The sequence below is a fragment of the Sinocyclocheilus anshuiensis genome, unplaced genomic scaffold, assembly GCF_001515605.1.
Source record: "Sinocyclocheilus anshuiensis isolate Anshui unplaced genomic scaffold, SAMN03320099.WGS_v1.1 scaffold173, whole genome shotgun sequence".
In the NCBI taxonomy this organism is placed as follows: domain Eukaryota; kingdom Metazoa; phylum Chordata; class Actinopteri; order Cypriniformes; family Cyprinidae; genus Sinocyclocheilus; species Sinocyclocheilus anshuiensis.
In genome coordinates this window covers 1356925-1371609 of record NW_015536480.1, presented here as the reverse complement: position 1 = coordinate 1371609, position 14685 = coordinate 1356925, and the positions used below count along the sequence as shown (strand labels likewise).

General features: G+C 45.2%; 1 protein-coding gene across 1 annotated transcript in view; it reads left to right on the top strand.

The window, feature by feature from the left end:
• The window catches only part of LOC107678574 (serine/threonine-protein kinase SIK3 homolog), a gene marked incomplete at its 3' end in the record, with an annotated part of 19728 nt that extends 15475 nt beyond the window's left edge, over positions 1-4253 (top strand). The window contains exons 18-23 of the mRNA XM_016473935.1: positions 156-262; positions 347-632; positions 2277-2974; positions 3747-3889; positions 4021-4150; positions 4222-4253. Of these exons, the coding sequence (XP_016329421.1) occupies positions 156-262; positions 347-632; positions 2277-2974; positions 3747-3889; positions 4021-4150; positions 4222-4253 (1396 nt within the window). The remainder of the gene's footprint in view (positions 1-155; positions 263-346; positions 633-2276; positions 2975-3746; positions 3890-4020; positions 4151-4221) is intronic.
• Positions 4254-14685: the final 10432 nt, after the last annotated feature.

Here is a 14685-nt window from a genome sequence, read left to right as displayed (position 1 = left end):
ACACACACACACACACGCTCACACACACACACACACACTCACTCACTCACTCACTCACTCACACACACACGGTCACACACACTCACACTCTCTCACACACACACATACACACACACACACACAGATCTTCATCGTTGTGCTTCTGTCGCTCTCAGGTTGCGTATTCAGCCCTCCAGTCCTCCTCCTACGCATCCCAACAACCACCTCTTCAGGCCAGCCAATCAGAGTCCTCCGGGGAGTCAGGGGATGATGCAGGCACACGGTCAGTGTGGGTCAGCGGGAGGGAGCTGTCGTGTGATTGACATGCAGTCGCTCGTGACGTTGATATGTTAAACTCCTCCCACAGGCGGGCCGTCTGCGGTTCAGTTTCAGCATGGCTCCGCCGTCTACCAGTCTCCCAGCGCCAGCCCTCCCTCCACCAGCCTCCCCCGCATGGCGCTGCCCAATCAGCAGCCTCCACCAGGCTCCGCCCGCTCTCTAGCGCAGACCCTCCCACAGCAGCAGCAGCAGGTGACCATTCAGGTGCAGGAGGTGGAGCTCGGGGGCGGAGCCCAGCGGCAGGGTTTCCTAGCAACACCGCCTCACAGAGTTCTGGGGAAGCAGCTGAGCGCAGATAATGCGGAAACACACAGGTGACGCGAGCGCCGCGGAAACGCTTGACGCTCTGTTACGCCGCGATTATTGTGTCCTTTTCATTTGTTTAGTGGTTTTTGGTTGTCATAAAAAAAAAATCTAATTATTTATTGTTTTTATGTTCTTGTAAATTTGAATCAGTGCTGTTTATGTTTGTTTAAATGCAGTTCAGCATGTTTAGTGTTTGTAGATGATTTGAATGAATCTGTTGTGGAAATGATTTGTGTAAATATTGAGAGGTTCTCCCAGACGACAGTATATCAGTCCAGACGATTGACCGCCGGCCGTTTGAGGTACTTGCTGGTGAAGGCCAGTGCTAGCGGTAGATGTGTGTCCTGTCGCGTTCACTGGGGATCACTCCAAGTCGGTCTGCGCTCCAGTGGATTAGAGACGGGATGATGATTAGATGCTCAGTGCTGTTATTAGATGAGCGCAGTGATTCCCAACACTGAGCGCTTCACTGGGAGCAGTGCTGAGAACCACTGGATTCACGCCACCTACATTTTGGATATCAGTGTTGTGTATTTTTAAGTCAACATGAAATCAGTATTCAGTGTAAAAAAATTAATCTTTGAAATTTACAGTAAAAAGCACCAGCTGTTGGCAATGTTTTAAGTTTCACAGATTTAACTTAAATTTACAAATAAAAAACCTTCACTGAAATAGTGTTAATATACCAAATTACTCAAATCTGTTTTGTAATATATTGATAAACACTGTAAAATCACAGGTGGTGAAGAGAAATCACATGATGAGCTGTCACACAGAATTCTGGGAATGTCATTTTACATTTTTTCCGTCAATTATAAGATGATTTGTTCTTTTTCACTTCTAAAAACTGTACATTACAGTATTTTACTCTAAAATTGCATGAAATCCCATTAGAATTAACCAGTGAACACGTCTTTACTAAAGCGTGTTTGCAGTCTGTGATCATTTTTGCATTGTTGGCAGTGTACGAAAAATCACATTTGTTTTCACAGTCTTTCATCAGAATGTAATAATGCTGCTGTAGGCAACTAACCCTGATGTTAACCAGTAGTCATCTAGCTGTTTAGCTATGGTCAAATCAGTTCTAAAAGCTAGTTAATGTAATCGGGACACATCCCGATCAGATCTGAAACACCATCACATTCCATTAGGGCTGGAAAAATGTCTGAAAAAGTAAACTTAATAATAATATTCAAATTGTAAAAACACTTTATTTTAAAGGAGAAAAAGTACTGTATTTTCGAATTAGCGAATATAAACCAAATCAAGCACCGCATTTTTTTTAATATGATAAAACAGACGCTTCAGCAGACGGTGTAATGTATTCACTCTGTTTCTCCACCATTTTCAGAATTAATTCCGCATCTGATGGGTTGGATAGGCTAACAAAAACTACGTCGTCATCATGTCTCACGCCTTCTGACATACCAAAAATTTGGATGCACAGCTTTTGCATTTCAATGTGCTTTTTTTTTTAATTCAATGAATATTTGAAATTTTATCTAAGTTGACTGTTTCATGTTGACTTTAGAACTCTCTGTTAGAGGGGTGGAGTCAGACTCATAGACTCCTCCCATATAGTGGTAGTAGGGGGTGTGGTTATGCTAATTAGAGTCTGTTATCTCACAGTCGTTCTCGTGTTTGTGTTGCAGTCGCAGTTTGAGTCGCTTCCACACTTCCGCGTACGAGCAGTTTAACCCGCACATGTTCGGCGAGGGCGGTGTGAGCGGCGTCATCGGCACCTATAACCCCTACATGCAGGGGGTGTCTCTGAAGGTGCCGGGGCTGGAGGGCTATCAGGGCTATCCGTCTGCACTGCAGCAGGCTCTGCTCTCTCCCACACCGCTGGAGTACCGGCCGGCCCAGCAACACGTCACGCCGACCCTGCAGGGGCTGCTCTCGCCGCGGCACTCGCTCACGGGACACACCGACCCTCGCCTGCCTCCGCAGGACCTCGCCGCGCTGCTCAAACGCCAGAGCCTTCACCCGGCCCCGCCCACAGCCACGCCCACCAACCCGCAGGGCTACGGAGAGATGCTGCTGCTGCAGCAACTGGGCCAAGCCGCCGACAGCTTAGAGCCCGCCCCTCCGCAAGCCCCGCCCACACAGCACTACCATCACCTGCTCCAAATCAGGACCCCGGCCGAGTGCCCCGCCCCGCCCCTCCCTCACTCAGAGAGCATGGAGGAGGACGACGAGATGCCGGCCTATCACGAGGGCCTGCTGGCCAAAGCCGCCGCCCCCTGCGCTGAGGGACACGAGCTGCTGGCTCCGCCCCCTGGCAGCACGCCGCCATACTCCTCCCCCACACACAGACACGCCTACATGCACAGCACCACGGCAACCAGAGGTACTCCAGCACTCACAGCACATTCACACGCACATTTACTCTGTTTCAGTGTGTTTGCTTACAATATTGCCAAAGATTTAAACACAAATCAAGTCAAATTCATTTATATAGTGCTTTTAATAGGAGCTTTACAAAAATATACTATATAAGAATGACAAATGACAAAAAATAGCATTAAAATAAGGTGCTATGTAATTAATAAAAATATTTATATTCTATTTCAAATAAATGCTGTTCTTCTGAACTTTCTGTTCATCTGTGAATCCTGAAAAATAAAATGTATCTCAGTTTCCACAAAAATATTGTGCAGCACAACTGTTTTCAACATTGATAATAAATCAGCATATTATACTGATTTCTGAAGATCATGACACTGAAGACTGGAGTAATGATGCTGAAAATTCAGCTTTGATCACAGAAATAAATTACAGTTTAACAGAGATTCACATTATACATTACATTATAATAATATTTCACTATTTTTACTGTATTTTTGATCAAATAAATGCAGCCTTGATGAGCAGAAGAGACTTCTTTCAAAAACATTAAAAAGTCTTATTTAATGATTTAAATCAGCATACATGACAAATATAACTTGTATAAAAACTTCCCTGAAGAAGTGTGTATCATATCAAAGTGAAGAGTTTTGTGGGTTAATATGCTCATGAAAATAATGTTGCAATGCAAACAAAATGAAATCAGTGTATTCTTCTGTTGATTGTTGTTTATTTGCGCTGCTGCTGCTGGTGTTGAGTGTGTCGTTGTGTCTCAGAGGCGTGTGCTGATGCTGCAGAGTGTCGAGTGATGGAGGGAGATCATAACGGTTACAGCTCATGCGCCGCGCAGGGAGACACTTACAGACCGCGAGCATCATTACAGAGACACCACACCATCCAGACCTGCGACGATGCTTACGTGAGTGTGTGTGTGTGTGTGTGTGTGTGTGTGTGAGTGAGTGTGAGTGTGAGTGTGTGTGATAGAGTGAGAGTGTGTGTGTGTGTGTGACGCAGCTCCAACACTGACCTCTTGACCTCCTCTTCCTGTAGGAGCAGGTGGAGCCCATGTCTGGAATGAGCTTATTGGCTGGGAAGGCGCTAAGCTCCGCCCGCATGTCAGACATCCTCAGCCAATCGTCTCTGACAGGAAGCCAGCAGCTGCAGCAGAGGGAGGGGTCAGGTGTGTAAACGCACACTACAGACACGCACACACGTGTTCGCACTCACTGACGGAGTTGTGTGTGTGTTTAGCGTGTGACGTGGAGGCAGACGTTCACCCCGCACACTCACACTCACTCACACACACTCACTCACTCACACTCACTCACACTCACTCACACTCACACACACTCACTCTCACACACACTCACTCACACTCACACACACACTCACTCTCACACACACTCACTCACACTCACACTCACTCACACACACTCACTCACTCACACTCACTCACACTCACTCACACTCACACACACTCACTCTCACACACACTCACTCACACTCACACTCACTCACACACACTCACTCACTCACACTCACTCACACTCACTCACACTCACACACACTCACTCTCACACACACTCACTCACACTCACACTCACTCACACACACTCACTCACTCACACACACTCTCACTCACTCACTCACTCACTCACTCACACACACACACACACACACACACACACACACTCACATGAAGCCATACATACACCATAAATCTTATATTCTTAAGTTAATTATCCTATCACTCAGCTCTGAACTGATCAATGTGGACAATTAACGAATTACGAACATTAACATGATTATTTTCTGTGTATTGTGAAAAGTGATTAGACCCTATTTAAGGCCCGTTCCCACAAAGGATGATTACTATGACCATAAAGATATCGTTTGAAAAATGATGCTAAGTTTAAAAGAGAAGCAAAGTTCACATCTCAGCTTTAATGATGACGACACAGAGGAGCGAGAACGTTGGAAACACTTGCAGCATGATGTTTTCCAGCTGATGAAAGATTAAAAACATCAACAACCAATCAGAATCCATCTGGCTTTTTAGGTGCGGTGTGTAATACTGACAGCTAGTGGTTAAAATGGGCACTGCAGTCTAAATTCAAAATATCGGAGAGAGTCGTTTCTCCCATTTCTCTCCTCAGACTCAATGCTCACATGGGTTGCCAGATTGAGGACACAGAACAGAAATGAGTGTGATTAACAATGAACACTTGATGAGTTGATTTATCTGTGTTTAATATTCCTCTGCTCGTAGAGCTTTTTTGATGGACGCCGAGGCTTTTTAGGTCAGGTGGAATCTGGCATCCCTGACTCTGAAATACTATTGGTTCAACTGTCAGTGGGCGGAGTCACACGGACCGAAACAATAACACATTCCACCACAGCATGCTTCAAAGCAGAATAACTGACTGTAGTGTTGTTTCTCTGAGAACTTAGCTTGGCTGCCAAATATTTCATGTTTTAGTAATTTTATGCTTTAGTACAGTCAAAAAAATTACATAAAGCAACAAACGACAACTGCAGCATGCTTACAACAAGCAGAACATGATGGTATGCTGGTGATATAGTAATCGTTCTCGGTGTGAACGGGTGTCAGCACGGTTCGGTCTGAAACTTTAATGCGTGTTTGTGTGTTTTTCTCTCTCAGGGGTGTATTTGCTGTATAAAGCTCATATCCGTCTGCTGTGTTGTGCTGTCATGCCAAATCCTCATCGTCTGTCTGTCGGGGTGCCGTGGGTGTGGCCTGCACGAAGGGGGCGGAGCTCTCGGCTTCCTCTTCCATGCCGCTGGGAGTGTCTGATTGGCTGCAGCCCCTCCCGCACCCCAAGCCCCTCCTACTGTTGCCATAGCAGCGCTCTCCCGCACTCCAATGTGCAAGGCAAACACAGAGTCTTACGTAAACACACACACACACACACACACACACACACACACACACACACACACACACGAAGAGACGTCATTACCAAACACCACAAACCCAAAGTATTTCACGTGAAGCCTGCGCCGCGGCGGATCATTCCGGTCACGATCGACCCCTTCCGCCGGGACAGCTGACTCCCCCTCGCTCTCCACTTTCTTCACTTCTGTTTTTATTTTTAACGCATTTTTATGGCTAATGTTCTGTAGGAATTATGATCATCATTATTCTTGTTTTCTGTAAAAACGTTATGACATTATTAAAAGAATGACGATTATTATTAAAACCGTTCTATGTTGCAAGAGAACAGCCGTGTTTGTTTCCTCACGGTGATTTTTGCACTTTCAGTTTTTGTGACTTTGGTTTCTGTTTTGCTTTTCCTCGCTGTTTCTCGTTCTCCTTCATTCCGTCCGTCCGTCCGTCGACAGGTGCATTGTGGGTAGTTTGACAGATCCTGTACTGCCCACAGATGATCTTCTTTTCTGTTTCAGAGCTTTATTGGTTATTTTTTGTGGATGTTGTTGGGAAAGCTTTTGTATATTGTTGATTTTGCGGTTTTATTTCTGTTCTGATGTCCAGTCGATGTTTTTAGCCAAATGTACAGACAGACGGACAGACGCTTCGTTTCACGTCTCTGAGTTTAAAGCCCAAACGCGCTGATATTGGACAATTTCTGCCGCCGTTTCATCTTCAGTCTGACCAATCCAATAACTGTCATGTGATCGTCTGAGAGACGGGTGCGAGTCTGTGATGAAGAGCACCATCCTCCTCCTCCTCATCCTCCGTCTGTCCATCATGTTGAGCTTTGTCATTTTCTTCCAGGTTTTTTTTTTTTTTTTGCTGTTTTTGGAAAAAATACTAAAGTGTAACAACAATGGTTAAAAAAAAGATTACAAACAAACTGAGAGAAATAATAAATATATATAAATAAAGAAATGAATATGACAGAAGCGAGTGTGAGTGTGTTCTTTCAGAGCGTGTCAGACGGGAATACCGCGGTATCAGACGTTAATACCGCGGTACCGGAGCTCAGCTGGAGCTCGTGAGCAGATCAGGCTGAATCTGCGTCAGAACCAGAAAACAGCTTCATGATGCTCTACACGTTCACCAATGTGTTTATGAAGCACTTTTGCGACTGTTATTTATGCGACTGCAGCTGCTTTACGGCTGAAACTGAATTGGTTTCATAACTGATGATTTTTTTCACTGTTATTTTCCTGTATATTGTTTTAGATTACTCTGAACAAACGTTCTGTTAATGTTACTTGGAGGAAAGTTTGTTTATCATTTAGAAAACCTCAACAGATCGTTAGTCAAAGTTAGAATGAGAGATGCTTTGAATAAAAGTAGCTCGTTCCTTCAGTTAGCGTTACCAGCTTCATCTCGGGACAGATTCTGAAGTTCAGAAGGGAAACGGCTTGTTATCACGCGGTGTTTTTGTACGCATGAACCTCTGGGTTTTTTCTTCCTCATCGTGAGCTCTGTGTGCAGCTGCTCGTGTCTGAATGTGAATCTGCACTGCAGAGGCTCCGCAGACCTGACGAGTCAAGCTCAGAGTGACGGGGTCAGATCTGAGCTCCCCCACTCCACCCAGAGTAATCACAGAATCACAGTAAACACAAGCACCACCCCCCGTTCTGCGTCAGTGTGTGTGTGTGTGTAGGTGACTATGCCCCGTGTGTGTTTGAGACAGAGGGTGCGTCTGTCTGCTTTATTCATTCACACCATGACCTGGGTCTGCTCCGGTAAGACCAAATAAACACACTCTCTCACACAAACACACCCACCCTCTCACTCTCACACAAACACACACACTCTCACTCACAAACACGCACACACTCTCACACACACACACGCACACGCTCTCGCTCACTCACAAACACACGCACACTCTCTCACTCTCACACAAACACACTCTCACTCTCACACGCACACACTCTCACACACACAAGCACACTCTCACTCTCGCACGCACACACTCTCACACACACACACACGCACACTCTCACTCTCACGCACACTCTCTCACTCACACACGCACACGCGCACACTCTCTCACTCACACACGCACACGCGCACACTCTCTCACTCACACACGCACACGCGCACACTCTCTCACTCACACACGCACACGCGCACACTCTCTCACTCACACACGCACACGCGCACACTCTCTCACTCACACACGCACACGCGCACACTCTCTCACTCACACACGCACACGCGCACACTCTCTCACTCACACACGCACACGCGCACACTCTCTCACTCACACACGCACACGCGCACACTCTCTCACTCACACACGCACACGCGCACACTCTCTCACTCACACACGCACACGCGCACACTCTCTCACTCACACACGCACACGCGCACACTCTCTCACTCACACACGCACACGCGCACACTCTCTCACTCACACACGCACACGCGCACACTCTCTCACTCACACACGCACACGCGCACACTCTCTCACTCACACACGCACACGCGCACACTCTCTCACTCACACACGCACACGCGCACACTCTCTCACTCACACACGCACACGCGCACACTCTCTCACTCACACACGCACACGCGCACACTCTCTCACTCACACACGCACACGCGCACACTCTCTCACTCACACACGCACACGCGCACACTCTCTCACTCACACACGCACACGCGCACACTCTCTCACTCACACACGCACACGCGCACACTCTCTCACTCACACACGCACACGCGCACACTCTCTCACTCACACACGCACACGCGCACACTCTCTCACTCACACACGCACACGCGCACACTCTCTCACTCACACACGCACACGCGCACACTCTCTCACTCACACACGCACACGCGCACACTCTCTCACTCACACACGCACACGCGCACACTCTCTCACTCACACACGCACACGCGCACACTCTCTCACTCACACACGCACACGCGCACACTCTCTCACTCACACACGCACACGCGCACACTCTCTCACTCACACACGCACACGCGCACACTCTCTCACTCACACACGCACACGCGCACACTCTCTCACTCACACACGCACACGCGCACACTCTCTCACTCACACACGCACACGCGCACACTCTCTCACTCACACACGCACACGCGCACACTCTCTCACTCACACACGCACACGCGCACACTCTCTCACTCACACACGCACACGCGCACACTCTCTCACTCACACACGCACACGCGCACACTCTCTCACTCACACACGCACACGCGCACACTCTCTCACTCACACACGCACACGCGCACACTCTCTCACTCACACACGCACACGCGCACACTCTCTCACTCACACACGCACACGCGCACACTCTCTCACTCACACACGCACACGCGCACACTCTCTCACTCACACACGCACACGCGCACACTCTCTCACTCACACACGCACACGCGCACACTCTCTCACTCACACACGCACACGCGCACACTCTCTCACTCACACACGCACACGCGCACACTCTCTCACTCACACACGCACACGCGCACACTCTCTCACTCACACACGCACACGCGCACACTCTCTCACTCACACACGCACACGCGCACACTCTCTCACTCACACACGCACACGCGCACACTCTCTCACTCACACACGCACACGCGCACACTCTCTCACTCACACACGCACACGCGCACACTCTCTCACTCACACACGCACACGCGCACACTCTCTCACTCACACACGCACACGCGCACACTCTCTCACTCACACACGCACACGCGCACACTCTCTCACTCACACACGCACACGCGCACACTCTCTCACTCACACACGCACACGCGCACACTCTCTCACTCACACACGCACACGCGCACACTCTCTCACTCACACACGCACACGCGCACACTCTCTCACTCACACACGCACACGCGCACACTCTCTCACTCACACACGCACACGCGCACACTCTCTCACTCACACACGCACACGCGCACACTCTCTCACTCACACACGCACACGCGCACACTCTCTCACTCACACACGCACACGCGCACACTCTCTCACTCACACACGCACACGCGCACACTCTCTCACTCACACACGCACACGCGCACACTCTCTCACTCACACACGCACACGCGCACACTCTCTCACTCACCCACAAACGCGCACACTCTCACTCACGCACACACACACACACACACACCCTCACTCTCACACACAAACACACACACACTCTCACTCTCACGCACACTCTCTCACTCACTCACAATCACACGCACACTCTCTCACTCTCGCACAAACACACCCACCCTCTCACTCTCACACAAACACACTCACACACACACAAGCACACTCTCACTCTCACACGCACACACTCTCACACACACACACGCACACTCTCACTCTCACGCACACTCTCTCGCTCACTCACAAACACACGCACACTCTCTCACTCTCACACAAACACACACTCACTCTCTCACACACACTCACTCACTCACTCTCTCTCACACACACACACACTCTCACACACACTCTCTCTCTCACTCGCTCACACACACACGCACACTCTCTCACTCACACACACAGGCACACTCTCTCACTCGCTCAGACACACACGCACACTCTCTCACTCACAAACACAGGCACACTCTCTCACTCGCTCACACACACACGCACACTCTCTCACTCACAAACACAGGCACACTCTCTCACTCACAAACACGCGCACACTCTCTCACTCACACACAAACACGCACACTCTCACACGCACACTCTCTCACTCGCTCACAAACACACGCACACACTCTCACTCACACACTCTCTCAGTCTCTCTCTCACACTCACTCTAGTTTCCATGTTCTGTACTTTATTTTCCTCTCTGACAGCATCCATTGACCCCGCCCCCAGAATTGATGGACAGCAGACCTTGTCGGTCACCGTACAGGAGAACGTCACTCACCACTTCAACTGCCAATCAGAGGGCTGGGATGCTCAAGCCCCGTCTGGTTATGACATCAGCGCAGGATTCCAGAGCGCAACAGCACGTTCACACTGAAACCAAAGCGCTGGGACCGAGAGCTGGTGTGTGCAGTGCGAAACCCTGCGGGAGGAGAGAGCTACAGCGCCACCGTCACTCTCAACATCCACTGTGAGTCTGAGCAGAAAACACTGCTCATCGTGTTAGCAATAATGAAACACTCCTAAAGGGTTTATCGTCAAGAATTAATATTGGTTATAAATATTAATAATAATGAGAAGAATGTTGTATATTAATATAAATTATAATATTACTACTACTACTTACTTTATATTAATAACAAGAAGAATAGTACATGTTAATATAAATTATGATATTAGTAGTAATTATTAGTTATAATAGTATGATAAAATCTAAACAATTATAATAGTATTAGTACTAAGAAGAATTGTGTATATAGATAGATAGATATAGATACCAATATATAGATAGATAGATATACAGATATAGATATTATTATTAATAATAATAATATTAATATTATAATTTATATTCATATATGCCCTTCTTATGATTTATAATATATTAATTTATGTTTTATATTTATTTAAAATGACTTTTTTAATATTTATTATAATTTAAATGGATTTTTAATAATAATAAGAAGAATGTTATATATTAATATAGAAATTGTGGCATTAATAAGATTATGTATCTGTATAAATTGTAATAATCATAAGAAGAAAACGTTACTTTAATATGAAAGTTATAATGTTAATAAAAATTTTATTATTTTGATTCATATATTTATTCTAAACTTTATTATAATTATTATTATTTATGTTTATATTATTTCTGTAATATTAATTGAAATTTTGATCGGTCTGCAAGCGTCGTGTAATTGTATGTTTCAGCCACAGATGGCGATAGAAAGTTGAGTAGTGCATCTGTAGAAGCCTGCGATCCAGCTGAAGCGTGCTCTAGCGTCACACGCGTGTTTCAGTCCAGCCGGAGATCCTGCGTGTGGACGCTCACTACAGCCAGAGCTCGGACCCGGGATTCACAAACATTCAAATCTCACTGAGCAGTGTTGAACACTACTTCTGTGCGGTGAAGGTTCGTGTCCCGGCTCGTTAACAGACTGCAGGACGTCACGTGCTTCTCTCATGTTCCTCCTGAATGTCCCAGAGTTCCTGCGGTCACGTGTGGAGGTGCCAGGGATCATGACGGCCGGCTTCATCACCCTCCTCATCTTCACCCTGATGGTGTCCTTCCTCCAGGAGGACAAAACCAAAGCCCTCGCTACATGATCTCAACACACTGAGCGTATGAAGCACTCTAGACGAAAGCTGAGCTGAACTCTGATGTGTGTCTGATGCGTCAGGGGTCACAGAACACTTATTCTCCAGCACTAGCTACATGTTCAGCTTCATTCTGTGCCCTCAAACCAAAAGACTGACATCAGGAACTGATGAGCGCTCAAGATCTAAAAAAAAACATACTGTAGCGGAAATAAAGTCACAGTGGGTCAAAATTTCTTTGTTGAGAGGAAAAAATAAACACACACGTTTTATTGTTACATTCAGAAATAATATAAATGTTAGTAAATAAAATAAAATGTTTACAAACATTATATGTTAAAACATGCATTTTACGTCCTGTCACTCTATGACAAATACTTTAAATTTAGCAGTATTATGGTTAATTAAAACTAAAGCCAAAAAAAAAACAAATAAAATAAATACATTTTCTTACTTTAAATAAAATAAAATATTTAAAACAAATTTTATTTTAGCTAGTCGCCAAGACAATATTTTTTATTTTCATTTAGATTAACTTGATGTAAATCTAAAACTAAAAACTGAAGTTTAAAAAAATGCATAAAAACTATCTAAACATATTTAAAAATCAGAATACGAATGATGATGATGACAAAAACACAACAAAATGCTTGAACTGGAATTAAAATGAAATCAGAAAGTATAAAAGTAAAATCTGATTCAAAATATAAATAAAAACTATAGCCTAATAGTATATCAATGATAGTAAAATAACTGGTGTTCATTAGAAACAACATTTATTATAAACGTCAAGCCTAAAGTCATTTATTTGAAGTGAAACTGAAACTAGTGAAGTGTGGAAGCGTGCTGTAGAAATAAACTAGTGTTCACGTGCACTCGACCGATCCAGACGTGTGGCGTTGGGTGTGTTTGAAGTGAATTGCTTTATATAAATCAGTCTAGAATATTAGTGGCAGCACATTTCAGATGATCGAAACCTGACCTGAGGCTGTGGAGATGAGAGGAAGGCTTTCAGCTTATTTTCACTTGTGTTTAACTGACAGTGTCCTGCTGAAGAACTACATTACCCATAATCCCCTGATCTGAGAGACCACTGTTACTATGGAAATGGCAATCAGAGGCTTATTTTCCTTGTTAGTAACTGGCATTAGTTCACCGTGATGATGATTCCTGAAACATTACATTCAGAGAAAAACACTTAAAATCACAGAATGATTCAGTGACGTCAAACGCAGGGATTCATGGGATCTGTAGTTCATTCAGAAGTGCTTGATCATTAATACCATCTTTATTTTTGATGTTCAGAAGTGTTTCTTCGTCAGATTTGATCATGTTCTCAGCTAACAGAGTTAGTTATGAACAAACGTTCTTCCAGTTTTCTGGTCTTTCTCAAAACATTAGCACAAAAACAATATTTACACATCGTTTATGAAACATTTTAGTTGGACATTCATTAACTTTTCTAAACATTACTCTTTATTAGTTTCAGATGATTCAGAGCACATTCCAAAGTCACGTTCCCATAATGTTTGCAGAATTCCAAAATGGAACGTTCCGTAAATGTTCGTGTTTTTAAACGTTTTGAACGTTCAGAGAGCATTCAGAAATAACGTTGTCATGATTTAATGGGGATGTTAGCAAAGCGTTCCGGTAATGTGTTTCTGTTCGCTGGGATGGTTTAGTCTGTGTTGATGAATCTGAAATGCATGAATCAGATCACGACTGAGCCTCATCACTCTGGTCACTCGTGCAATGATTCGCACAAGCCTTGTGAACATCACATCACATCCGTTTGACTGACCATCAGGAACCATCGACTGTACATATGTGCTTTCATCAGTATTTACCCACAATTCTTTGCTGCTCTATGGAGTGCTGTGTCAATAAAGAGTATTGTTCGTAAGGTATTATGATCATGTGTATGTATATTTACTGTAAGTATATTTGTAAAGCTCCTTATGAATCTGTATATATGAATATATTTCATAACGCATGTCATTGTGTTTCCATCCAGCAGGAGGCGCTACTAGTTAAACTGCAGCTGTGGCTGTTAACCCGAGCTTAAAGAGTAGTTCACTTCCAGAATAAAAATGGTCATCATTTACACTCCTCGTGTTGTTCCAAACCTGTATGAGTTTCTTTCTTCTGTTGAACACACAAGATGAAAACTATTGGGATCCGAACAGTTCCCCTGCTATGGAAGTCAATGGTGCTCATCAACTGTTCGGATCCCAATAGTTTTCATCTTGTGTGTTCAACAGAAGAAAGAAACTCATACAGGTTTGGAACAACACGAGGAGTGTAAATGATGACGGAAGTTTCATCCTGAAAGTGAACTACTCTTTTAACTAGTACTAGTTAATTATTCAAATGTTTTTTTCTCTTGCTTGTGTATCAGTCATATGATGAAAATACCCCAATAAATCATATCCATTGCACACGAGACGTGTGAAGCTCAGTCCTGTGTTTGATTTGTACAATAATGCTCTGTGTGTGTGTGTGTGTGTGTGTGCGTGTGTGT